At 42.1% G+C, this 27,432-nt stretch overlaps 1 protein-coding gene across 2 annotated transcripts in view; it reads right to left on the minus strand.

The window, feature by feature from the left end:
• The window catches only part of NALCN (sodium leak channel, non-selective), a 258,283-nt gene that overhangs the window by 52,500 nt on the left and 178,351 nt on the right, over window positions 1-27,432 (minus strand). For both annotated transcript variants that reach the window (XM_054974072.1, XM_054974070.1), the window contains 2 exons: window positions 3,584-3,720; window positions 1,422-1,563 (listed from right to left, as the gene is read on the minus strand). In XM_054974072.1, the coding sequence (XP_054830047.1) occupies window positions 1,422-1,563; window positions 3,584-3,720 (279 nt within the window). The remainder of the gene's footprint in view (window positions 1-1,421; window positions 1,564-3,583; window positions 3,721-27,432) is intronic.

Raw genomic sequence — 27,432 nt, forward strand, 5'->3', positions numbered from 1 at the left:
TGCCTTATAAAAATGCAACCTGATGTTCCATCCAAAGCATTAAACTGTTCATCAAACACAGGAAGCTATCTTATATCAAGTCTGACCATTGCTCTGTATAACCTAGAACTGTTTGCTCTGAATGGCAGTCATTCTCTGAAGTCACAAGGCAAAAATTCCCAATCAGCTATTTGAGACATAGCCAGCTGCACATTTAGGGGCCCTTAGGCAAAGTCATTGGTATCTCCACTACCATTTCCTGCTCTCTCCCCTCAAATTTGGCCCACCTTAATGGCTTATTTTCTTCTCACTGCAGCTCCTTTTCTCCTCCCAAACTGGGCCAACTCCGCTCCTCCCCAATTGTCATTCTCTTCTGCATTGTAGCTAAGAGAACATGACTACCTTGCCCTCTAATAACAGTGAGCCTAAAAGGAACATGAAGGAGTAGGAAGTGAGAGTATGCCCCAGAAACCCCTGTGATGTCAGGGGCCTCAGGAGTGATTGCCCATTTCTGGTGGAAGGGGAGCCTGGAGAAAACAGCAGGGGATGTGACTCCCGCCTGCTGCTTCCTCCACTGTAGCAACATCCCCCATTAGGAAGCAAGAGACTGACTCAACATTTCCAATCAGAAGGGAACCTTGACCAGGGCAAGGGCTTTAGGGGGTGCCTGTCCATGTCTTTCACTGATGCCAGTGCATATATAAAATCTTTAAATTGAAGATGCTGGAGACTGAACATTCTGTATGCAACACAAGAACACATTCTTGTGTGATGGGCTTTCCCCATAGCATGATCACTGTTACTCCATTTGGTTAGACATGAAACATTTTATTCTGTTTCCACTAGCGTTGTATGTTCTGAATTCTGTGTACTAAGCATGGATAGAGCTGTGCACATTTTTTTTTTTTGTAATGTGGAACTGAATAAGTGCTTTATTGCTTGGTAAGTCTGGATGCAGCAAAAATTGCCCATCTTTTCACAATACAGCAATGCAGGGACTGGAGGCACATTAAATTTTGTACCAGTGGAATGGAACTTCCCTGCCTCCCCATTCCACTGTAGCTCACTGATCTTCACAAAATTCTGCTCCTGAGGGATGGGGGGTTTCTGAGGAGGAACATGAAGAGGGGGCTGAGTCAGGAATCAGGAACGAGTGGAGAACACCAATTTAGTCTGGATCCAATCCGAGTTGTTAACATTTTGACTGATTCTGGAGCTAGCCCTTTGTATTCACAATGCTTATCAAAAACTAGGCTCACAGCTTAGCAGGGTTACATCACCCAGGGACGAAATGGGCTTCTGTGTTGCCAGCAATAAAGAAGTGCTGAGATGTGCATTTGGAGCTGTGTCATCTCCCTTAAGGGTTCCACATGCTTGCATGATTCTAGTTCATGTTAAGTGTAGAGAACACAAACACAACTACATATTTTTGCTATTGTTACCTTCTGGTCAATATATTTGTTTTCTTCAATAGCCATCCTTTTGGAGTGGTCACAGGAGGAAGAAGATGCTGATGGAAGCCTTCTTAATAAACAAGTTGTGTCCTGTTGCTGTCGATCGATAAACTGCTTCATAAAGCTTTCCCTTTTAATTAGAGAGGGAGAGAGAGAGTGCACGTGTGAGAGAGCAAATCATATTTTGTTTGTTAGTGATTAAAATAATCCTAAGTAGTCTTTGTTTGGAATGTGTCATAATTGCTCACTGCTAGGACAAAAGATAAAATGGAAAACTCAAAACCATGGAGGACATATTATACAAAGCAGATTTGAACTTAATCACCAAAATAACATGATTTTTTGATTCTGCTAAGCTACGGTCCCCAAACAAGTTATTTTCTGCTTTAATCATGTTTTTCCTTAAACATTTACCATTTACTTTGCATAGAGAGGATCTGTGGCTTGGAGGCAGAGCACATGACTTGCATGCAGCAGGTCCCAATTTCAATCCCTTGTATTTCCAGTTAAAGAATCACAAAAGCCGGTGTTGCAAAACATATTTCTCTGCCTAAGACCCTGGAGAGCTGCTTCCAGCCAAAGCAGACAATATAGAGCTAGATGACTCATCTAATATGTCCAGAAGTACAGAGTTGCAATACAAGAGAAATTAAGCCTTCTCAGATATCACTATCTAATAGTAAAGCTGCTGAACTAATGAGGTCTAAATATTCTCCAGGAAGGATGGAATGTTTAGAACAGCTGAAGGTTGTGCAAATTGTTCCTCCCTACTATGATTCACCACAGGCCCCAGCTTCTTGAAACTAAAAGACAGCCCCTAACGTGAACGTGTAATGTGGTGTGTTTTCTCAGGTTTCACAAGCGCACAGAGAGCAGCTGGGGCAGAGCCTGTCACCTTGATCCCACTCCACTCCAACATGAATATCCGTTGTCCCCCAACATATTGCCTTGAAAGAGCTACTGAGGAAAAGCAAACCAGTACCATAAAGAAATCCTCTGTCTTCACCACAGGAAGGATTTCAAGGATCGTACCTCAACATTGTACAGTTTTTAATTGTCGCTGGCATCTACAAAAAAATGCTGGGGGGTTTGGGGCATTGAGTATATGGCTTAAAAGGACACGGCACAGCAATCTTGCTGAATCTAAACAGGTTGTGTTGGGTCAGAGCACGAGTTCGAGACCTTCTGGGAACCTCATGCACATTGCCTGAGCTTCACCATGAAGAAATGTGAGATCTAAATTCTTTTAAAATATCTTGGTGAAAATGCTGAGAATTCCATGAGAGAGGCATAAATGAGTTGACTCCCAGAAATATTGTTCCCAGATTTCCCTGGAGAAAAAGAATGGCCATTAAAATAGTTTAATTGTCTAATCTTATGCATGTACTTATGCATCTTATGCATCAGTGGAGTTCACTTGTGAGCCCCACTGATCACAATGGATCTCATTTCTGAGAAAGTAAGGCACAGAATCAGGCTGTAAGTTTCTGGAACGGGTATCCAGACTTTTAATCCATGACACTCTTCTGATGCTCCTTCAGAAGACTGACCAGTCTCTGATAATACTGGAAACTTGTCCTTAGGGTTACAGTTTTATGAGAGATTAATTATCAATGCAATTGGTTAAGTAAGCACATGAGGTAGAGGTAACTGACCCAAGGTCACCCAGCTGGCTTCAAGCGGAGGAGTGGGGAATCAAACCCGATTCTCCAGATTAGAGTCCCGCACTCTAAACCACTACACCAAACTGACTAACTTGACACATACTGGCTGTGTGCCAATGATAATATTAATCTTAACACTAATACAAATATGCGGCTTGCCATGAGTTGGAGCAGTTACAGGGCCCACCTTGTGGATCCTCAGGAATCTATTTCTAGGTATGCACAATGACTTATATGAATTAACCCACAGTTGTGTTATTTTGGGGTACCACTGATATTCCAACTAAAAATGAAAAACAGATAATTCTGTCAATAAGAAAGTTTAAAAAATGGAATGTAATAAGAGTACTTCCACTGAAGAAGCAAGGACAGAGGCATCCAAGAAGGGGCGGAGGCTGACAAAAAATCAAAGACACAATAGAGAAGGAGTATCTTAAAATGTTATTCATACTGGCCTAGTAGGTCACAAAAGAGAGCTGAGATTACCTTATTTTGGGAACGGTAAAATCTGAAGGGAGCTTGGAGATTTTTACCATTTGAGGTCTGTTAGGGAATTTTTCAAAGATCCGTAGACGTAATGGGAGCTTTTCCTTTGTATCTGCATTTGCTTCACTTTGTTTCAGCTTAAAAAAAAAGATGAGGGGAGTCAAATAAAAAGTTTGGATATTTCAGAAATCAAAGACCACAAGAGCAATCAATTGACGAAACACAAGATGGCAGCAAAGAACTTTAGAGCATACTGACATTGTTCAGACATTCATTTTTTTTAACAACTACCCATACAACTGAAACTACAGCAGTCCATTTCTTGAAAGACTTAAAATTCAAAGAATGTTATAGTAAATATTTGTTATTTCCTTTATGTGTTTCTTCACAGTTCTCTAACACACTGGTAAGAAAATAAATATTACTTCTTCCTTTTATTAGGCTCATCTGTTGTAGATAAAAGGACTGTTGCACACATCTCACACTGAGGAGATTTTGTATGGCAGGATGGGTCTGAATATGTAAATCTCAACACATTCAAATTAAATTAGGTTTTGGGCACTGTGATGAAAGAACTGTTCCTTATCTACTGAGACATTGAAACATTCTTCACATACTAAGCAAGTTAGCTTTGGAAGTTCCTGATGCTTCTTCAGGAAGTGTCACTTCCTGCTTGCGTATCTGGAGGCAATCTAACTGGTCATTACCCTCTGCCAATCAAGGACAAGGAATTTGCTAGTACAGCTAAGCCTAGAGGAGTCTGAGGGGGAAAGAAAGCTGGAAGCAAATACAGGCATGCCTATGAGAGGATTAGGAAAGAAGAGTTCTAGAGAGATTAGTAAACTAATGTCTAGCAAATTCTCTAGACACTTCTTCCCAAAGGAATGAACATACTGTAATGGGTATGTCATTGCATTGTGTCAAGAGAAGAGATAGCTATCTTCAGGCTTTTTTGAATAATTAGTCATTATAAATAATCTTCAAGGGTCTCTGATGGCAAGAAGTTTTCTTAGATTAGTATTCATGGCTGGCAGCTACCTGCTACTGACAAACTAGACCTGTTGGGACTGGGCTAGAGAAAAACAGTAAAGTAACCAATTAAGGGGACAAAAATATGAATATATTTACAGCTGGTTGGGATATGTGGTTTTGATAGAAACTGATACTGCTTAAATAACTTGTACTGCCCAGTTCAGTGCTTTTCTAGATTCAACGGAAGTTTACATATAAAAAAAAGGCCTCACAATACCAACGGAAGCCTCCAAGCACTCTCTCCTCAGAAGTAAACTGACTCTATAAAAGGCTGCCCCATTAAACTTCCAACTGCTGAGGGAAGTGAACAGCTAAGGAACAATATAATTAGATTTTTGTACAATCCCAGGGGTATCTGATGGAGGACATCTAATCATAGATAAGGAGGAGGGTATCTGAAGGACGGGCTCTGGCTCCTGCTCCCCAGACTCCTGTGTAGAAGGATAACAACCTCACAACAGTTATCATTGATACAACCAAAGTGCCTCATGGACTGAAAAACATTTGAGTTTATAAACAAAGGGTACAGATTAATGATAGGATAGTGTAGTGAGCTAAGGGGAAAGAGGCCTTAAAGGGCATTGAAAGGGCCACAATTACGTTCAACCTTATCTTCTCTAATAAATTCAGAGTACAAAAGCAGTATACTAATTAGAACTAGCTTGATAATAAATTGAGATATGCTGCAAATCCTGAAGAGAATCAGATCCAACACAGTATTTTGAAGATTGGGAGGGGTGGGGGAGAGTATGCCAGAAGAGTCTTCCTCAAAACTGCAAACTAATATTATTTGTTGGAGAGAGGGGTGGAGGCAGACATCTGGCATCTGTTGAAGGAGGAAAAAACAACTTGAAAGAAATTATGCAAAACCCCAGCAGTTACATTTTAATATAGTTGAAAATGAAAAACAAAAAACCAAAACAAACCCCAATGATGATGACTTATCAAAAAACAAATGCAATTGTGGATAGCTATGAGAAATCATTGTTCCTTTTAATATTCATATTAAAGTAGCAGCCCAAAGCGCTTTTCAGAAGCCTTCTCCTATACCTCAGAAGCACACAGCAATAAGATGATGGAAAATATAAGGATGCTATAGGTTTCCATGGAGCAATTTACAATGGCTGAAATTGCCATATCACATTGAATTTTGAATGCCACCCTATGATCAAAGTACCGAAACATGAGATTAAGTGCAAAGAAGGGCTATGAATGTAAATCCAGTGCTACAAAGACTGAGTATGAAAGGGCAGGGGGGAACAGAAGATTAAAACTGGTATAATTTCAAGAGGATGACATGCAGACTGGACACATATTTGAAGAGGAACCTTTAAATGCTGATTAAAATATGACTTCTGAAATAAGAACAGAGGGAGAGGTAGCCTCAGACAAATATTTAATATGTTATAGATAAGTCTTAAGCAAAGGACTCATTTGGGTCCTTTGCTTAAAGACTTACATAAATTACATAAATTTTCTGATTGACAGGCTTCTGACGCACCCAGAAAGCCAAGTTCTTATTCAGCATTCCATTGCAAGTGTCAGGGAGAGTTCTGAAATACATCTGCAATTGCTTGGAGCTGTTTCTGACATCGCTGTGAATAGAGAATTAGATAGACAGTGGTCAACCAGAATCCCTGCTGGACAAAAGCCACAGCTGGTCTAAAAGCACTTGGGCACCAGGAAAGTATAGGTGGGCACCATGGTGGCTATGGGCACCATTGTGGGAAACTATGATCTAAACTGTACCAAACAACAGCTCTGCAGGTCTGCATTTCATATACGTTATTAGAGATTTCCTCATTCTTTCACTATTTTATTCAGCAGTGGTCTTCATCCCATAGACAGGGCCCTTCAGTTTGGTTGTCTAATTGTACCTGTTCAGAGGCAAACTTGCCATTTTGACCACTGAGACTTCTCCCAGTGGGCTGACCCCCACCCCACTCAGGCCAGGCCATCCCAGAGGTGAGAAGGGCCCATGTGGGGAGGCAGCACATGGCCCACCTGAGGCTCATGTGGCCAGAGGAAGTGGTGCCCAGCCCATGCAGCCTGGAGGATGCAGTGACCAGCATGCCCAAGGTCTGCGCTGGTAAGGCTCCTAGTCCATCTGAGCCCCATGAAGAGATTAAAAACAGGTTTCTGGAAGGGCAGGCACGCTGCCTCTCTTCCTCCATTCTTTTGTGGGTATGGCCAGGCTGGGCCAGGGCCCCTATCCAGTGCTGTCTCTCTGTCCCAGTCTGCTCCTGTTCCTATTGGTTGCAAGAATCTATAGAGTTCTCAGTTTTGGCTGATTTTTGGAAGAACCTAAAGCTAAGATAACACATGTAGAAAGTAAGGACTCCACAACTCATGCCTTTGCACTTAAGCTGAAGAGAGTAAAAACCAGCAATGCAAGGCCACTCAGAAGCAGAGAGCATTCTTCCATGGTGGTGAACCTTGGTTTGTTCTTCATTGATGCCTAGCTTTGTTTCCTGTCCCCAGCTCGTGATCTCTTGCCCACATTCTTAGCATCAACAGTGGTGAGGTAATAACTCTGCCACTTTCTCCCTGTCATGTGATTTCCTGCCATGTGTTTGCAAGTTCAGTGGATGCCATTCTGTCCCCTGAGGGTTGAAGGTGGGTCTCAGCTCTGGAAAGGTTGAAAATTAGTTCTTAGTATTCAAGCACCATTTTTGCTCTTGTTTTCTTCTACTGAATCCTCAGTTCGTCAAATACCTCACAATAAATTAATTCAGTGAGGAATGTGAACATTAGCATTCATTATTGAAAAATTTTTACATCTGAAAGAATATGGAAAACACAGTAGAATTATGTGAACTTTGGTTATTGTGTGTTTGTCAGCTAATCCTATTTTCAATGAAAAAACCCCACTAGCGTAAGTAAAAGGTTGTTGATTCCCAACACATTCTTCATTTATTAGACACAAAATTATAATTCAGTAGTAGATAAATGGTAAAATTAAGTAATGCTCTTCGTTATACAGTCACATTTGATCTTGAGCTCCCAGTCAGATTTATATCTTCTATGAGTTGACATCACATTCAACCAACACACTCAAATGGTTGTGGTTCATTTGATTTTTGAGAAAAGTGACATCTGCCTGCCATTTGTTTAATTACATTTTTATTCAGCCAAAAATTAGCTCTTATGCAGATTTTTTATAAGGGTCACATGTTCTTAAATTGATTTAATCCTGTTAAGCATTTGGGGTTCTTACTAGAGATGGGCACAAACTGAAACATGAACCAAAATTAAACACGAACCAGGCCGGTTCATAGTTCGCGAACCAGTGGTTCATCAGATCCCATTTCTGATGAACCATGATGAACTGTAGACTGGTTCATATGGTTCGTTTTTTGGTTCATCACTGCAGACAGCCTGGTGCCAATCAATCAGTTTCCTAGGCAACAGGGTATGGACTTCCTGCAGATCTTCTGCTGACCCGGAACTGATGGTTTTCTGACCTGGATGTGATGTTTTCATGAACCAAACTAACCAGTTCGCAAACCAGGGGCAGGTTCGTGAAAGTTCGTGGTTCGTGAAATTTGATGAACCACAAACCACATGGTTTGCTTTTTTTCTGGTTCGTGCCCATCTCTAGTTCTTACTCCAAAAGCAGTATAAATATTAAAGACATTGCTCCTAAAAAATTTCCTCTTTCATCTTCACATTCCACGTGTACTCCCTATAGTAAAGTGGTTGATAGCTGAATGGTGTTTTGACACCTTCCTGGTGTTTTTCTTTTTAATTGAGGGATCATTCAAAGAGCATAGGGTTCAGTTAGACCCATATTACTTTGATGAAAAAAAATTAAACATTACAGGGCAAGGCAGTTGAGATCCAAGTCTCCCCGATGTGCAGAAATTCTCATTTAGAAATCAAATAGTTTATGTTGACAGAGAATAGCTAGTTTATGTTAACCCAGATAAGCAAATATTAACTATTCCTTGTTCTTCAGATTTTTTCTCCAGGTTTTGGATGGAAGGGAAATGTATACAAATGAGATAATACTGGGGAAGCAGTGGTCACTAGAGACCCCAGCTACCACCTCTATATAGCTGGACCCCTGTACTGACAGCCAGCATAGTGTAATGGTTAGAGTACCGACTAGGATCTGGGAGACCCAGGTTCAAATCTCCATTGTGCCTTGGAAGGTTACTGAGTGACCTTGGGCTAGTCACACATTCACAGCCAATCCTATCTCAGAGGATAATTGTGAGGGTAAAATGGAAGAAAGGAGGACAATGTAAACCGTTTGGGGTCCTTACTGGGGATAACGCCATGTATAAATGAAGAGAATGAATGAATGAATGAATACTTCTGTAATGCAATTTAATATATTAGAAGAAACAATAAATGCATCTAATTTCTAAAATTTATGATTTCATTGGTGTCCATTTCCCCTCTGTATCAGATTGGAAAAAATGTGTTTCTGCAAATGTGGGCAGTTTAAGAGATGGTACAATTGGACAACAGTAAGTTTTAATTTGATTTGATTTTTTAAAATCAGACTCTGGTTAAAAATAAATCATGGGTCTCGTCCGCACCTCTTCCACATCTTCTTCATGATTCATTATCATGTGCTCTGGAGGTACATTTACACATCTCAAAGATGTATTTGGCACTTTGTTAAACAGCCAAAAGTACTACAACCATGTAAAATAGATATAAAAAGAACTGAACAAAATAAAAATATTTACAGGAATTCATGGAAATATTCTATTGTATTGCACATGCTTCAATTTATGAAAAAGGTCAAACCTGCCTAAAATCAATCATCTGGTTAAAATGAAAGGGGACCCAGTACCAGTGTGCATGGAGTTTACTTACATGCTGGCCAACTGCTCAGAGAGACTTCCTAGTGAATGTGAAAAGTTCAAACCAATTGGGAAGTCAAAGGGACGTTTTAAACGATTGCTACAATTTGGTGAAATGTGTTCTGCTGCAAGATCAGAACACTTATCAACCTGAAACCTTTGTCATTCTAGAGGTATTTTACGGTAATAAAGTGGGCTTGTAATACCTTAATACCTTTTCATTATGTTATGCTATATATATAGCATAATTTGCATTAGGCTTTGCCCTAGAATCAGCTTTCATTGCTTGGACCCAGTGAATAGAGTGTATCTTTGACCACCCAAAAACTCAGTAAAGATATTATCATCATCATGGTGGTGGTGGTATTGGTTGTTATTGTTGTTGTCGTCACCACCACCACCACCACCATCATCTAAAACATTTTTATGTCTCCTTACCAACTAACTCAGAGTTCCCAAGGTAGAGACATCCTTACAAAAATGCATGGTTTAAAGCAGCTAGTGTAACCTTCTGAATGCAGAATACCCTACTAATGAGATTGTTTTGAATGTGGGTCACGCCTCTAATTTAAAGTTCATCAAACTAGTTCTGAAGCCAGGACTTCTGGTCTGCATGACATCTGAATTAATTTTGGTTATATCTAAACCAAGCCTCAGAGTTTGTTACCCTCATTACTGAGCAACAACGAGAGGTGTGCAGCCACTCCAAAATCAGTATTATTCTGATCCAGATACATACCAGATGTGTGTGTGGGGGGCACATTTCCTATCAACAGCAACTACCTAACTGAGAATTTCCAAGAAATGCATTTTTAGTTCAGTGCAAACTTCACCCAGTACAGTTTATGTAAAAGCCATGGGCTTCTTTCTTTAAAACCAACCAACCAGCCAGCCAGCCAATGGAAGTCCATTGACACTTTAAAGACTAACAAAATTTTGGCAGAAGCTTTCATGAGTCAGATCTCACTTTATCAAGTCCAAACAAAGTTGGTTAGTTTTTAAGATGCCACTGTCCCTGTTTTATTTTGCTGCAACAAACTAACATGGCTGGAAGTAATCTCCTCGCTAAGGTTATCATCTACATTTCCTCATGCTTCTTGAAGGCAACGTATATTAAGATGATCATCACCACTGCACCTTATACTGGAATTCATCTCATAAATACCAGAATGCGGACAATATGTGAACCAGTGTAACTAGCAAAATTCTGCTAGATGATGGAGATATGTTTTTACATTATTTATATTTAGGCAAGAATGTTTTAAGTATCAAAAGTTCCAAACTCTTGTAAAAGAAGGTACTTTTTCACTAGGAATGAAAAAATGGTTTCTGTAAAGCTTTTTAATCCTAAAAATAGTTATATTATTTATTTATTTATTTAGGTTGCAAAAGGACCATTGCAACAGAGCGAATATAGAAAATACCATCTTACATGCATTGCATGGAGCTCTGCTTGAAGGTAACTAAAAAAGGCTTGATACTTATCTATCTTGCTAGTTGTAATAAACACTATTTACAAGGATCTGATATATAAAAGAAAGGTATATTTCTCTCTAGCATACTTTTTTCTGGGTATTTCCCAAATGAAATTGCTCATAGTAGTGTCTATGAATAGCAATGCTTCGATGTGACTATAATTTTAAAAACACTCAGTTCTTCAACATAAAAGTTATACAGAATATGAGTGAGTCTAAAAGTCCTTGACCTCAGGATACATTCCTGTAAAAAAATTGCAGCCAACAATGAGACCTCTATGGAACACAACTGTGGGACCTTCCTGTATATAAAGGCAGTTGACACTTCTGTATATTTCATAAGGTTAAAAAACACTTGTTATATATCTAAACAAATTCTATCCTGAATGCAATTTAATGCCAAAAATTAGTGAAGGAAATTGGCAGAGAAACAATAAGAAGACCAAATACTCCAAAATGAGGAAATAGCAGCATTGTAACCTTATTTTTAAATTTAGCTATATTTATTTAAAACACTTGTATGCCACTTTTCCTCCCAACACAGGATACCAAGGCAGTGAGCAATCAAAACATTAAAACATGTAAACACATGAACATAGAGACACACAAACAGGGAGGAGACCACTGAGAGTCGGTGAGGGAACACCAAAACATATACACACATACTTTACCAATGGCAGAAGGCAAAAACAGAGGGAGACGGGCAAATCTCCCTGGGGAGGGAGTTTCAAAGGTTCAGTGGTCAAGAAGGCCCTTTCTCAAGTTGCCACCTGTCTAGCCTCAGTTAACAGGGCACCTGAAGCAGGGCCTCCGAAGATAACTGAGGTCAGGTAGGTTCATACGGGAGTAGGCCTTTCCCAAGTATGTTCCGCTTTCTTAAAGTGGTTTGTGGTGCTCACACAGTAAGAGTAACTTCTGCATCCCCCTATGGTATATTCTGTATAAGCTGGGAAGTGAGAGCTAGAAAATTTCGAAGGACGAGATGCAGAAGCTCCAGATGTATAGAGACCATTGCAGGAGAGATGGATGACTTAATTCTCCCTTCCCACAACATGCGCGTTGCATCAAAAGAGGAAAACAGAAAGCCAGTGTAGTGTAATCGGCAGAGTGCTGGACTAAGATCTGGGAAGACCTGGGTTCAAAATTCCCACACTGCAATGAATGACCTTGGAATAGTCGTATTCTCTCAGCCTAACCTACCTTACAGCCTTATTGCACTGCCCTAAAATCCTTTGAGGAAGAGAGGAAAATATGTACTAACCAGGTAGAAATGTCAGTATTTATGCTTGTTCGGAATGGTCAGAAACCACCCATGGTATTTATGCTGTGGGAGGAAGCTAGTTGAGTGGCAGCAACCAAGATGTGAGTTGTTATGCAGAACTGCCAAAAGCCCCCATGGACCCCCCAAAGACCATAATTCCCTCTAGGTCTCCTGTCAGAACACACACACAATATGCCTGACTGAAAAAGGTGAGCTGCTCTTATTCCACAACACCACCTTATCTGGCTGTGAGAGTCCCCAGGGCCGGCCCAGTCCCTCAGCATTTTTTACTCTAGTGCCCTCCCCTGGCAGACCAGTTGGCTGGAAAAATAATTTGCTACAGACACACATTTCTTACACATAAAATATAAAAGAGGAGAATCTTGCAAGCATAAATGCAGAAAATAAATTTTGGTTAAGGTTGACCACAGCAACCCAACTGGATTAGCAGCATTCAGTTAAACTGCCCCCACCCCCGACAACAACTGAAGTCAAGAATACCAAAATACCAAACTGATTGAAGGATAGAAAAAGAGGCCACACAATGATGCCTTCGTGTTTCCACAAAACAAGAAAAAAGGTACAATTCAGTTCACGCCTATGTGCAGCCCTCACACAAACACTGTTCATCACTGTGAAAATCAATTGTCCCAAAGCTGAGCATGTGATATGGAACGTGAAAACAGAAAGCAATGAGACTGGATTGTCCCCAGAAGTTTTTACATTGCTGTATTATTGGTGAAGCAAAGATGGATTTAAATACACCTGTACATTTGGATGTTGGTGGAACACACATTTGCAACATGCTGAGGATTTGGTCTGAGAAACACAAAACGGAAGTCCAGCGGCACTTTAAACACTAACAATACTTATTCCATTATGCGCTTTCATGAGTCAGAGCCATGTCCTCAGATACAATGTCAAGATCACTTCCAGCCATCAAAGCTTCTTTAAGAATGCATGCCTGCCTTCACAATTTTCTTGGCTGCTGTTTGCTACTTGTGTGGTGTGGGCACCAGGGCTTTAAGGCAGCAATCCTTTGCACACTTACTTGGGAATAACTTCCAGTGCAGTGGTGCCTTCTTCTGAGTAATGCTTATGCATAGGAATGATTATGAGAAGTACATCATTGTGAATAGGTTGCTCAGAAGGGAGGAATAATCCTGTGAGATTTATCAGATATATTATTCACTTTGTCAGAATTGTTTTTTTTTAAATGTAAGCTTGATGAAGGGAAGTGCTAGAAGGACATGCACAGAAAAAAAAGTGACTTGAAGAATTATATCCCTCTCTACTCTCATAAATATCCATAAACAGCCACCTTATCATCTTGTTTCAGCCTCCCCTTTTGCCCCGTAAAAACCTGACAGTGTGAACAACTCTACTGATTTACTGAACTCGCTTGGCCTCTTGGGCAGTCCCAGAACAAGAAGGTCCAGTGAAGGTCCTGTGATGTCTGTCTTGGCTAAAGCGAATTATTCTTTATATGCAAGGCACTTTACAGAGTAACATAAGCAAACAAGCCCCTGCATCAAGAAGCATGTGATCTAAGATGACAGCACTTCTTTTCTTGAACAGACATTTTATGAAGTAGCAGAAGATGTATTTGTCTTCTGCTCAGTGTTTTTTTTTAAACACAAACAAAAGCTCCATAATCAGTGATACAATCCCCAAAGCAGCTGAGTTCTGTAATAAAGACCTGTTGGTATTATGGTTGTCAACTTTTCAACTAGCCATTGTAGCTGTGCCTATAACAGCAGCCAACATCAGCAGCCAACATCAGTACAAACATCAGTGATTCTAGCAGAATTAAGGAATTCAAAGGTTGCTTCCATATGGGGGACATGGGGACCATTCATTGTTATGTTCTCATTGCCGCTGCAAATGCTTTTCTCTTATGCTCTGCCTCCCTCCCCAAATGCTTCCACCACTGGAGTGCTTTTAAAAAAAAATTAAAATAGTAGATATATGTGTTATGACACTATAGCAATATGCATACTACTGATTTTTTTAAAAGGGAAAAGCCTGCTGCTGTGTGTTTGTGGAAGGTAAATGGCAGGCAGAAGGGGAAATAGTGCCAGATGTGGGTGGGGAGGTGTGGAAATCTGTATCTTCCTGTGCACTCTGAGACCAAATCTGTTGAGTACAATCTTTCATGTAATTTTATACTAAAGCAGGCTTTGGAAACAACAACAACAATAACAACAATGTGCTTATGCGTGTGTGTTATGTGCTGTCAAGATGCCTCCGGTGACCCTATTAATGAAAGACCTCCAAAACATCCTATCATTAACAGACTTGCTCAGATCTTGTAAACTGGAGGACATGGCTTCTTTTATAGAGTCAAATCGAAAAGAGTCCAGGAGCACCTTTAAGACTAACCAACTTTACTGTAGCATAAGCTTTCGAGAACCACAGTTCTCTTCGTCAGATGCATGGAGGGTAAGAAGAAACTGGTCAGATATATAGGTGGAGAGGGGAGGGGGAAGTAGATGCAATCAGTAGCTTCTGATAATGGGATCAATTTGCTTCTGATAATGAGATAACCATTCATAGTCCCTATTCAATCCAAGCCTGAGTCAAATTTACATATGAATTCCAATTCAGCAGCTTCCCGTTGGATTCTGTTTTTGAAAGGTTTCTGTTGAACTACAGTGACCTTTAAGTCCTTGATGGAATGTCCTGATAGATTGAAGTGTTCTCCCGCTGGTTTCTGGATGTTGCCATTTTTAATGTCAGATTTGTGTCCATTTATTCTTTTGCGCAGAGGTTGGCTGGTTTGTCCAATGTACAGAGCAGATGGACATTGTTGGCACATGAGGGCATACATCACGTTGGAGGATGAGCAGCTGTAAGAGCCCGAGACAGTGTAGTTGATGCCATTGGGTCCTGTAATTGTATTTCCTGGGTAGATATAGGGGCAGAGCTGGCATCTGGGTCTGTTGCAGGGTCTGGTACCTGTGCTGGTGACTCTGCTAGCCGATTCATGGTTGTAGGTGAGAAGTTGTTTAAGGTTGGGAGGCTGAGTGTAGGCAAGGAGAGGTCTTCCACCCAAGGCTTGTGAGAGTGAGGCATCATTTTCCAGGATGGATTGTAGGTCACTGATGATACATTGGGTTTGAGCTGGGAACTGTAGGTGACAACCAGGTGACAACCAGTGCTGTTCTGTTGTTAGTTCCTTTAGGTTTGTCCTGGAGCAGGTTGTTTCTGGGTACTAGTCTGTCCATGTCGATTTGTTTCCTCGCTTCATTAGGTGGGTACTGTAGCCCCAAAAATGCTTGTTGTAAATCTCTTAAGTGGGAGTCCCGATCAAGAGCAATGGAGCAGATACGATTGAAACGTAAGGCTTGGATGTAGACAATCGACCAAGTGGTATGTTTAGGGTGGCAGCTGGAGGCATGTAGATATGAGTATCGGTCGGTGGGTTTCTGGTATAAGGTGGTATTTATCTGTCCATTATGTAGTTGTACAGTGGTGTCCAGGAAGTGTAACTGTTGTATAAAGTGGTCCAGGCTCAGGTTGATAGTAGGGTGAAAGTTGTTGAAGTCCTGATGAAATCTTTCAAGGGCTTCCTTCCCATGGGTCCAAATGATGAAGATGTCATCCAAGAATCTTAAGTACAGGAGTAGTTTCAGTGGATGGGAGGTGAGCGTGTGTGTGCCAATGGCTGTGCTGTTAACCTGTAGATATAAGCTGTCACCAAATTTGAAGTAATTGTGAGCGAGTACAAAGTGGTAAAGTTCAGTGGTGAGGTGTGCTGTGGTTTTGTCCGGGATAATATTCCTGATGGCTTGTAGTCCATCTGCATGTGGGATATTGGTGTACAGAGCCTCCACATCCATGGTTGCTAGGATGGTGTCATCTAGTAGGTTGTCAATGGACTGTATTTTTCTGAGAAAGTCAGTGATGTCCCGTAAACAGCTGGGTGTGCTGGTGGCATAGGACTTGAGGATAGAGTCCATATATCCTGAGACTCCTACTGTGATAGTCCAATTCCTGAAACAATGGGGCATCCTGGGTAACCTGGTTTGTGGATTTTGGGTAATAGGTAGAATGTTCCTGGTCGTGGTTCCTGGGGTGTGTCCGTATGGATACGTTCTTGTATGTCCGTGGGGAGTGTCTTTAATATTTTATTGAATTCTCTTTTGTACTGCTCTGTAGTTTCAGAAGGTAGTGTTTTATAGAATGTTGTGTTGGAGAGTTGTCTCTCTGCTTCCTGTATGTAGTTATGTTTGTCCATGATGACAACTGAGTCAAGTCATCTTGTTCTATGTCTCCCTTTTTTCCTACTGCTTTCTACTTTTCCTAGCATTGTCTTTTCCTGTGAGTCTTGTCTTCTCATGATGTGACCAAAGTACAGTAGCTTCAGTATATACTGATCTTCTAGACATATTAGTGTTCCACTCAGAATGGTTATCATTATCCTCACAATACAGCTGGGGAGCTGGGGCTGAGAGGAGTGGCTTACCCAAGGCCACCTCCTGAGCTCATGACAGTAGTGGGACTTGGATAAGCGGAACACTGATTCACAAGCCAATCACTTAACCACTAGGAAACTATGCTGCAAAGCTGGGGATAACCTGGAAGGGGGCCACTTGGAAGACAAAGTTATGTGTAAACTGCTACAGTGAAGGGGGGGGGCAGTAGGGAACAAAACCTCTAAGTGGAAGCAACCAAAATCACATATAATGTACACATATAGATAGGGACAGGATTGTTTTCCTCTATATCTATGTGTACAGCTGAATGTCTGGAAATGAAGGTTTCTGATTATACAATGAAGTCTTGCACAAGTAGGCATGTACAGCTTACTGCAGATATTTGGTAGCATGCACAGACCCCTGGGGGACAGAGTCCTGCTCTCCTCTATGCACGAGGTCTGTTCACACTTCGTACCTGGGCTAACGTTTATCTTCCATGATGCGAAAAGTTTCACCTGCTGATTTCTACACATCAAGACGATCTGCAATGTACAGAAGCCTGGTAGGGCAAGTCCAGCTGGCAATACTAGCAGGTGCTAGATTGTTTTTAAATGCATACAATTATAAATGACGCACATGATTTTAAACAGAAAATAACTGTATTATTTCACATAAACACATTCACTTGGAATATATTAGGCTGGTTGCTGCAACCATGGTTTTGCAGTAGTATTTTTCCAACAAGACCTGCCAAGATCTTATTATAACCCCAGTGCTCTCTGTTCAGAGATGTACTTTCACATTTCAAAAATGATACTGACAAACTGAGTAAGATGAGAGCTACAAGAATATTAAAAGGGTCTAGAAGACATCACACAAGGAAAAACTGGATATGTTAAGGCTAGAAATGAGATGGCTTCAAGGGAACACATGTCAACAGTTTTCCAAAAACACAAGAGAAACAATTATTTACTCCTGTCAATTGAGGATAGCAAAAGTAAAAGTGATCTCAGCTACAGAAAGGTAAGTTTAAGTAAAACATTTAAAAATCTTCCCATGTTTTGATTCATACAATTAACAGGTCAGTCACTACCTTTGTGTGCTACATAATCAAGTTCATGTCCCCTCCCATTATATAGCTTGGGAAAAGAGGTGGTGGAACTCAGTGGGTTGCCCTCGGAGAAAATGGTCACATGGCTGGTGGCCCCACCCCTTATCTCCAGACAGAGGGGAGTTTAGATTGCCCTCTGCGCCGAGGGCAATCTGAACTCCCCTCTGTCTGGAGATCAGGGGGTGGGGCCACCAGCCATGTGACCATTTTCAAGAGGTTCCAGAACTCTATTCCACCGCGTTCCAGCTGAAAAAAAGCCCTGTGTGTGTATATATATATATGAAGCAAACCCTTTTAATTGATTAAAAAGACAGCTATGATTGACTGAGCATCATATTTTTTTTTAAATTACTACTGTGAAAAATGCTTACAAAAGACCTGAGTAACAAGTGCTGGCTCAGAAGAGGCTTTCTCCCTTCTAGCCACATGGGAGGGATACCACTTTTAAAAAGAGCACAGTGCGCCATGGCATCACCTAACAAAAAAGAATCTTTTCCCCTTCAGAAATATTGTTTATTCTTATGCAGATATAATGAATTAATCAAGTAATATCAAGTTGATTAATGGTTTCTTTTATCAGGTGATATAACCGTAAAGGTAGAGGTCCAGTCTGTACACATCTTCCTACTCAAAAAGGGTCAGGGGAGATCAATTATTCAATCCTTCTCTTCTTAAGAAAAGAGTAGACAAGGATGTGTCAAAGAGTGCTTTAGGAAGTTACTATCCTGCCTTAGGGAGAGATTGATCAGATGTGTTCCCATTTTAAACCTTCATTTGTCTCTTTAGACATATGAGGCAAAACATGATCCACAATGTGGCTAAAATTAAAATCAAACTAAGAATCAATGTAATTTAAGGATTAACAAACTGGATGTGTATCGCTGATATAAGCTAAGATAGTGGCTTGCAAAATGTCTCTGTTATTTGCTCTCTTATCCAATAACATCAAAATCAGGTTACGGATGGGCGGGGAAAGAGAAGAGCTGTTTGTGACATTTTGATTTGTGCTGTTTTGACCTGAAATACACTGTTTATGCTACAGCCCAGAGGGTATCTCATTCTGCAAGGATTCACATGTTATTTTTAGAGCAAAAGAGAATGTAGCACATTTTAGGAATTTTAAACTACTTTCTAGGTGTCAGAAGAATTCTTACAGCCAACTTGCCTATATTAGTTAACAGTAACATGATTTACTTATGAAATATCTATCAGGACAGATGCATTAAATATTTCCCTTAGAAATAGCTTTTAGGGTTACTACTATCTCACAGACATTCTGAAATAGTTGAAAAGATTTATTGAAAGAAAAAGGAATTCATTAATGGATCGGCAAATTATGTAAATAAAATTAAAAAACAGCTTTGCAATTCGTCTTCTTTGTGTTGTAGTGATGGGTAAGAAAACAGGAGTGTGGCATATTTCATAGATTATCTATTCCTTAGTATATCCATAAGTGTATAAAGGGGCCCATAGATTTATCAGCAGGCAACATTGCAGCCAGGTGAGGCTGGGGCAGAGGACAAGTGCCATGTTTGGGTGAAGGGATCAGCTGGGAGGAGAGAATGGTGGAGCTTAGGAGGGACCTGACTCCTATCCAGCAGCCCCTCATGGTTGGTACTGCCTTTCCTTTGTTGGGTGTGGGATGGTCTCCCTCCCTCTGTCCCTTGGTGCCACCTGCGGCTAGGGGTTGCTTGTCACAATGTTGTGGTTTTTGAGGCATTGGGCTGGATTCACTGGGGTGAGTCATGCTGACTGGGCGGGTCACCTCTTCCCTTTTTCAAATCCCCTTAAGGGATCTGGGGGAAGCTGAAGGGTATGCACCTGGGATGGCCACTGCAGGTTTCACCTGGGTAGCAGCGACTGCCTGGGCCTTGCTGGCTGGGAGTACAGCCCCTTGCCATCCTACAGTGCCCAGCAAGCATGCCGGGGAAGTGTCCATCGAGATGCAAGGGACTGTTCAATGCAGTGGATCTGTCACCCTATGCCTGTAATCAATAAAGTTCTGGCCTATTTTCATCCAACAATGGCGCGTTATGTATTCATTGCCCAGGGTACCAGCCTCACCATTGCCTGTACAGATGCAATTCAAAATGCGGTTTTACCACTAATCTTTTCCACTTACTGTAAGTCTTTATTATCCAGGTACTATCTATTCTGCCTTTTTCTGAGGAGCTCAGTGCAGAGTATATAGCTATAGATTGGATTTACTGGGGCCGTGGAAGGGGTTAAATAGGCCTCTGCTTACTCAATGCCCCCTTTATTTGATTGCAGATATCCTGCTCTTTCGGGAAACTCAGAATGACTTGTAGGGGGCTCTCAACCTGTTTTCCATCCAGGCACAAACATCTGATACAGGGGCTGCTTCCACACACGTTGGATAATCCACTTTCGATACTCTTTAGTGAAGATTTGAAACTGATTTTCCATGTGTGGAGCAAAAAATCCACTTCTAAAGGATTATGAAAGTGCATTGAAAGTGCATTATTCAACGTGTGTGGAAATGGCCAAGGTCTCAAGGCTATTATGTAATGTAGCTAAAGTCCAATCAATGCCAGAGACTTTGCCTAGATAACTGTGCTGCTGCTGCTATAATTGTGCTGTGTGGCATATCCCTCACATGTGCTATGAATGAACTCCTGGGTCATAATGAATCGGGTAATCGGTTACTAGCCTGATGTTCCTAAGCACTGAAATACTACAAAGGAAATATTTCCAGAACAAAGTTAATTATTACTCATTCTCAAAGGAACCAAGATGCTGATTGGGTGCAATTAACATGCAGATGTATACAATGGGGTTTGTGAAACTTGACCTGCTTTGGGAAGAGTTGGCAGAAATGATTTCCTCTCCACTGGCTTTTCACACTCTGAGTACAGTTCTTGATGACAGCAGTGTTCTAACGACAGAGCAGTGTGCCTGTTGATTATAAATTGTGCTAAGCTTGTCGCACTCAACATGAAAATCATTGACCTTGCGATATTAAGTCATTTGTGAAAAATCAGCCAGCAACTGACCTTGTAACAGAAAGCTTCTTGAGACTCCCTGCAAATAATAAACCAAATATTCCAGGGCTGATATCACATTCAAATGGAGTATGATAGGCACACACTCAACATAATCTAGCCCTTCCTGTGCATTGTTGACATGGAACATTATGTGCTCTCATTACTCTTGAGCAAACGTTTCAAAGTCAGAGTAATTGGCTGATATGTGCAGCAGAATAAAGTGGCAGAGTAGACTTCCAGCTGCAAACAGCCTCTTTCTGAATGTAAAGAACAAAACAAAACTCCTTCCTAAAAAAAAATCTATCACATATTCAGCCCAATAATTGGACAAAAGAACCCTGCTGTTTCCCGGAATGCTTCCGGCTTTCCTGCTCGGGCACAATACTGCCAGGAATGCGGGAACCCTTTGTCCCCAGACAGAGACCACGGCTCATGGAAGAGCAGAGCAGCTACTTTGCACGCAGAAAGTCCTAGATTCAACCCCCCTGACTAGACAATCTTGACCTTGCTAGGTCAAAGGTTTGACTCAGTAGAAGGCAGCTTCCTGAATACGTGTGTGATATGACAAGAATTTTACCTGTGAAGCTGAATTGTTCATTTTTTATTGTTTTTAGTGCAAATCCTTCATGATAAAAAAGGCCCTAAAAATGGAAAACTTGGCATATATGATTTCGTGGGAAAATGTTGCCAAACAGCAGAATCAGATGCTGTGATCTCATGGAGTGTCTTCGTTTACTCTCTAGACAATCACATAAAAAACTCGAGGAGCAGCAGGAGTGTCTAGCAACATTTATAAAAATAGCATGTTCTTTCACTAGTTTTTTTTCCTTAAAAGAAACTGTACACAGTAAAGAATCTTGTTATCTCAAGATACAGCTTTCTGTAGGGCTCTCAGAACCTATCAACTTAATATATAGCAACATTTAAGGAAACAAACCAAAAAATAATTTTCCAAATGGATCACCACACTTTTTAATACCTGCAGTGTGCTTTATTGAAAGGATAATGCACCAAGTTGTGGGCAAAGGGTGGAAAAAAGATCATTATTACAAATATATAGTTAATGGGATCATATTCCATACAGCTTGTCTTCTTTACTGGCCATCTATAAAGTAGTAGTAGAATATTTCAATCTTCTAAAAAAAATGATAGTAATAATAATAAGAATTATTATAGGATAATAGGAATTCTGATTTACTTTATAAAATTATTTAGTTTACAAAATTAAAAACATGTATTTTATTTATTTTGCAAATTCTGTTCAGAAGAACTTCATGCGTTTGCATTATAGCAATGGCTCATAGTTAAGAACTATTCAAAATATCATTTTCATCAGGTTTAGGTACAGTGGTCCCAGGCTCGGTGCCACCATTGAGGCGGTGAGGTGGGGGCCACGGGTGTTGTGGGGCTGGAGGGGGCACTGGGGTGGAGGAGCGTGCCATGGAGCTGGCGTGCCTGGTCTGCACTGCTGGCGGCGGGCAGCCCCGCACCGCCACCACACACCCCCTGGGCGGGCACAGCAGCTGCGGGCCAGAGACGGCAGGCAGCCGGGGTGGCATGCAGAGCGCGGGCAGCCTCTTCGCACTGCTCCAGCCACCCGCCAGTCAATGGCCCCGTCTTTACTGCGTGATGATGTCATCACTTGATGACATCATCACACAGTCTGGGGGGCGCGCACGCTGTGCATGTGTACATGGGAGGGTGGCCGCAGGCACCAGAAACCCTGGCACCGGTGGTGAGTGGTCCTGTTTCAAAAATTTACCATTTATGGCCCGGAAACACAGGAGTACTTTCTCTCATATATTCCTACCTGTCCGGGGTCTGAGCCCCAGCTCCCAGACTTGACAAGAGGGAGCAGCAGGTCAACCGGGCTGATGGGCAAACAGAGGGGGCAGCCAGCAGCCAGCAGGTCAACCGGTCAGCCAGCAGGCAGTAGGTCAACCGGTCTGACTGGCAAGCAGAGGGGGCAGCCTGGGGACAGCAGGTCATCCCCTCCCACGGGCAAATGGAGCCAGAACCTGCCGGCGCCAGGGGCAAGAGGCAAAGGCCCAGGGCCTCAGGAGTCAGGGGGAGACAGAGAGAAGCCAGCGAGTCCCACTCCCCTGGGGAAGGAAAGGGGACTAAGCAAGGCAGAAGGGGGCAAGGGCAGAGGGATTGGGGGCCCAGCAGTCACCCACCCAAAGACCTTACCTAAGGAGGAGAAGCAGCAGCAGCCCCAACAGCCCAAAGCCACGCCCCAGCTAGAAAATAGTAGCCTGGCCCAGGAGTTGCCAGAAGCCAAGCCACTCCAGGTGGGGCTATTGGAGGCACTCTGCAGGAAGCCCTGGGCAACCAGCCAAGGAGCCGCAGCTGGACCCACCTTCAGCCATCAGCTCAGCCAGGGAGGCCGAGCTGCTAGCCAGGGGACTGCAGCTGGACAGGCCTTCAGCAATCAGCCAAGGCAGGGAGGCTGGGCAGCCAGGGAACAAGGCACAGCTGGTGCTGGTCAGTGGGGCCAGATCAGCTACCCCAGCTGCAACTGCTTGGTGCAGCCCAAGACCAGGCTGGAAGAGGGGTGGGGCAGTAGAAGGAAGCCCTATAAAAGCTGGCTGGGAAGAGCCCTGTGGTGGTGGATGTGAGTAAGAAGTGATAATGTGGAGTGAGAGCGGTGCAATGCAAGAGTGGAGGTTTGGAGGAGAGTTCTGGAAGGAGGGGATGAAGAAGGACACAGGGGGCAAGCAGGCCAGGTTGAGCAGGCCAGCGAGTGGACTGAGAGGGAGTCTGGGTGAGGTATACCGCCCCTCCTTTCACAGAGCAGGGTCCTGCAGCATCCCTGGCCCCCCTATGACGTCAGGAGCAGACCGCCCAATGCCACGCCCAGCGGCAGCGGCGGCAAGCCCTGACACTACCCATGCACTTAGATCACGCGATGAAAGCCTGATTTCTTTATGTGTATTCTTTCAGGGAAGTGTGTAAAGGACCAGTTCCAGATTTGGGGCATGGGGCTCAGCAGATAACATTTACCAAGGGTAAATGTTACCAACCAAGGGTATCCCCCTTTTGTGCACACCTGAACATACATAGTAAATGATCTCTAATTCTTGGCTGGAGTTGATGAGCTAAACATCTCCAGTCTTAAATAGTGGAACTTCTGTTGGGCCAAAAGCCTTGGAAGATGCTTCACCAGGCCAGTCTTTCATGACAGCCCTGAGTGTAGTCCTTATATAGATGAAGGAGTGCATCTCAGTAGCTTGTCCACATTGTAGAAGCATCTCTCTGAAGATGCTTTGCTGCCTTTGCTCCATCTGAGACTGAAGACCTTCATTGTTTGAGATTATCCTCTATATAGTGGTCTTCAAGTCATAGTGTGCCATGTGTTAGGATGCAAGGCCTTACACATCTACTTTTTTATTGCTTCCCCCCCCCCCCGGCTTTTCTTTCCTGTCATATGACTGTGACGTCACGGGACTTCTTGACCTATGCTTGCAGCTCAGTGCTGCCACCTGGTACCAGGTTTGGAAAAATTAAAGACTGCTCTTTGCCTTTCTCAACAGCGAGCTAAGATTTGTAAAGCATTCTGTAGTGTAAAGTGTGCCATAGAAAGGATAATCAAGAAATACTGGCAACCCCTCAAGACTGAAAAGAGGTGGGCAGCTGTACCAGTAAGATAGCAAATATACTTGTTATGCACTCAATTACTTTCCAGATCATTGACTTCCAAAGTAAGGTCATTGTTGCTTCATTGACCTTATACTCCAAGAGACAAAATAGGATGGAGCTCTTATGTGACATATCTCAGACTCTCAGATTGGTTGAGAACAAAGCATATGTGTATAGAAGCAAATCTCTCCAACTGTTGCCTAAAGAGCTACAAGAATCACTCTATACCTTTTTGGGTTTTAGAGCTAGGAAAGAGCCTTGATAAAACTGCCTGTGCAGACGAAACCTGAAAACCTACTGCTGTACAATTTCCTTCTGATGGTTTCATTAATTCATTTTTGCTCTCTGCAATAAAATGTGCTTTAAGAAACTCTCTTACTTACACTATCTCTTGTAATAATTTCTTCTTTGGGTGTGAAAAAATTAACAGCGTTAGTACTTGATGACAGGCAGAAAACAACAGGTAAAGCTTTTTCCATCACTGCATCTCCTTGCCAGGAAAATGCAACTGCTAAAAGTATGAAATTTCTTTCTTTACAAAATGTGTCACTTGCTTTAATGACAACCTAAGATCCATTTAAGGACTGAAGAACGAGGGATGATTGAGCAACCGCTGGTTTGGCTCATATCCTGTTCACTCCTTGCAAATAGGAGATGATTTCCTTTCTTTCTTCCTCCCTTTTTTAAAGGTATAAATAGCACTGGAGTCTTTAAGACATTTTCATCTTAACTATTTCTTGGGCTTCTTTCCAAATAGATTTTTCAACAGATAGTCTGTCCATCTAACTGTTTGTAGTTGTTTGGCAGGTTGCTTCATTGTATTACTTTCTACTGTTGCGGTACAGTGCGGTATGTATGCTGTGAGGAACCGGGCCATTTTGGGCTTAAGGCATGTTAAAAGTTTATGCCTGCCTGACCAGAGTCTCACAGCCTTCCGGGTAAGCATTAATAAAAAGGATGAGCTCATTTCCAGAGACATATTGAAGCTTGTTATCTCTCACAGGCGCAAGGCTCCCCTGAAACTGCTAAGAAGGGCTACCTGGATTTACAATCCTGTTTTGATTCCTGGAAATTCTGACGGTGAACCCTGTGTTATACTGACAATATGATTCTGTCAGGCATGTTTAGATTTCAGATTAACTACTCTTTGTTATTTTACCTAACCTGCTGTGTTTATAATAAACAAATTATAGTTTGTATCTGTGTAGGGATTGAGTCATTGGTTTGTGGCTTCATACTAAGATAGTGCCTTGGCCTGACTTTGGCCACACGCTACCTTTTGATGGGATTCAGCCTAGCTGGTTTCCCAAGTACAGTCTGGTAACCCCCGAAGCTTTGGTTCCAAGCCCCATGTCAGGACGTCTCCTGTCATACTCTGCAAGGCCTCTTTGATTCTGGGTGACTCTGATGTTAGAAGCTGTTCTCTGCCTGGAATGTGACAGCGTCCTGTTATCTCTTTCTCAGCCTGCGGTTTCTCTTTTGCCTGAGAAGCCGAGCCTCATGGCCTTGGAGTTTCTCACACATCATCTCTGCTGTATCCTGTTGCTCATTTATTAAACTTAGCTAACTGCTTCCTAACGGGGGTGGGAACTCAGGGACTGGGCTTAGAATCCTATATACGTTATATGCTTGTAGAGAACCACCATTCCTGGCAAGGAATGTAATAGGGAATTAACTAGTAGCTTATCAGATAAAATACTTTAACTCATGCAGTTCCTGGACTCATGCAGGGAAGCCTTTTGAGAGTTACTTGGCAGAACCTCACACCCCTGTGCTAGGACTTAGTGGGAACCTGGTGACAACCCACTGACTTTGGAGCAGGTGGACCCTGGACAGAATCCCAGAACTTACGGACTCTCTGGATTCCATGATACATGCAAGTTCTCACACAGTCCAGCATTCTAATCCCACCCCCCTTGCTGTAATGCCGCTCCACTCAGTAATTGTTTAAACAAACAGTTAAAGAAATGACAACTCATAAATAAGTCATAAATAAATGCTGTGCTTTAAAAAAAAAATCTAGCAATCAGTGTTTATCTCAGTTAACCTTAGCAGTCTTCGTGGCTGGATCAGCAGCGTTTTCCAAAAGCCCAGTACAGGTGTTTGAATCATTTGGTGCTGAACCAAACAGTTCTTCTGGTGACTGGCCACATCTAATATTCACAGTTAAACATGGTATGTTTGACTGTCAAATATGGTCACCACAAAGTTTGTAGCATCGCTAGAGAGAACCATGTATGTTTCTCTGAGTTGCCTGTAGGAAGCGTTGAATAAAAGTGTAAAATGCTATATTCCTTTCTTATTACAGTTAACAAAAATGTGACAGAGGGTTATGTCAACATCCCAAGTCCACATGCTATTTGGAAGCTGGGGAGGAGACCAAAGGGAAATTCTATCCCCCCCCCTTCGACCGTATCAGATCAAAGACAAAAGAATTTTGAATAGATTTGTATTGTCTAGTCTAACCATATTCTTCCCACCCCCACCATGTTCTGCTTCTTTCAGTTTTTATATAGAAGTCCCTGTGCTTGAACATAGGACTTTATGCATGCTCTATCATTTACTTTTCCACTGAATTATGGTTTCCATAGATCACCTTGCTGGCACAGCAGTGCTGATGGCTATAGCTGTGATAGTATCCGTTGTACTTTGCACCAAAAGAAGGAACCCGGGGCTGAATCCAAATTACCACCAAAGGAGTGAAGCTGGCACACTGACATCTTTCTGCCTCCCCTTTCCACTGTAGCCTATGGAGCTCCCCAGAACTCTTCTCCTCTTGAACAGTGCAGCAGGCAAAGTGAGGGTTTACAGTGGGAAGGAGAAACCACTGCCTTAACACCAGTGGAACAGCACCTGTGAATCCAATCCTACCCCACACTGGAGCACAGAGTAAAATCTCAAGGCAATTTTTCATACGATACAATTATAATTACATTAGAAAAGCAAAGAAGCAATTATGAAAGCTTCAAAGATAACAGTGAATGGAAAAGGCAGTTTGTTGTATCTGATCTCGATATGCAACGTAATGATCAAGGCTAAGGGGGGAAAAGTGTTAACCAAATTGGGTGAACTGTTACCTGTGTATGCA

This window comes from Eublepharis macularius, chromosome 3 (genome assembly GCF_028583425.1).
Source record: "Eublepharis macularius isolate TG4126 chromosome 3, MPM_Emac_v1.0, whole genome shotgun sequence".
Lineage (NCBI taxonomy): Eukaryota > Metazoa > Chordata > Lepidosauria > Squamata > Eublepharidae > Eublepharis > Eublepharis macularius.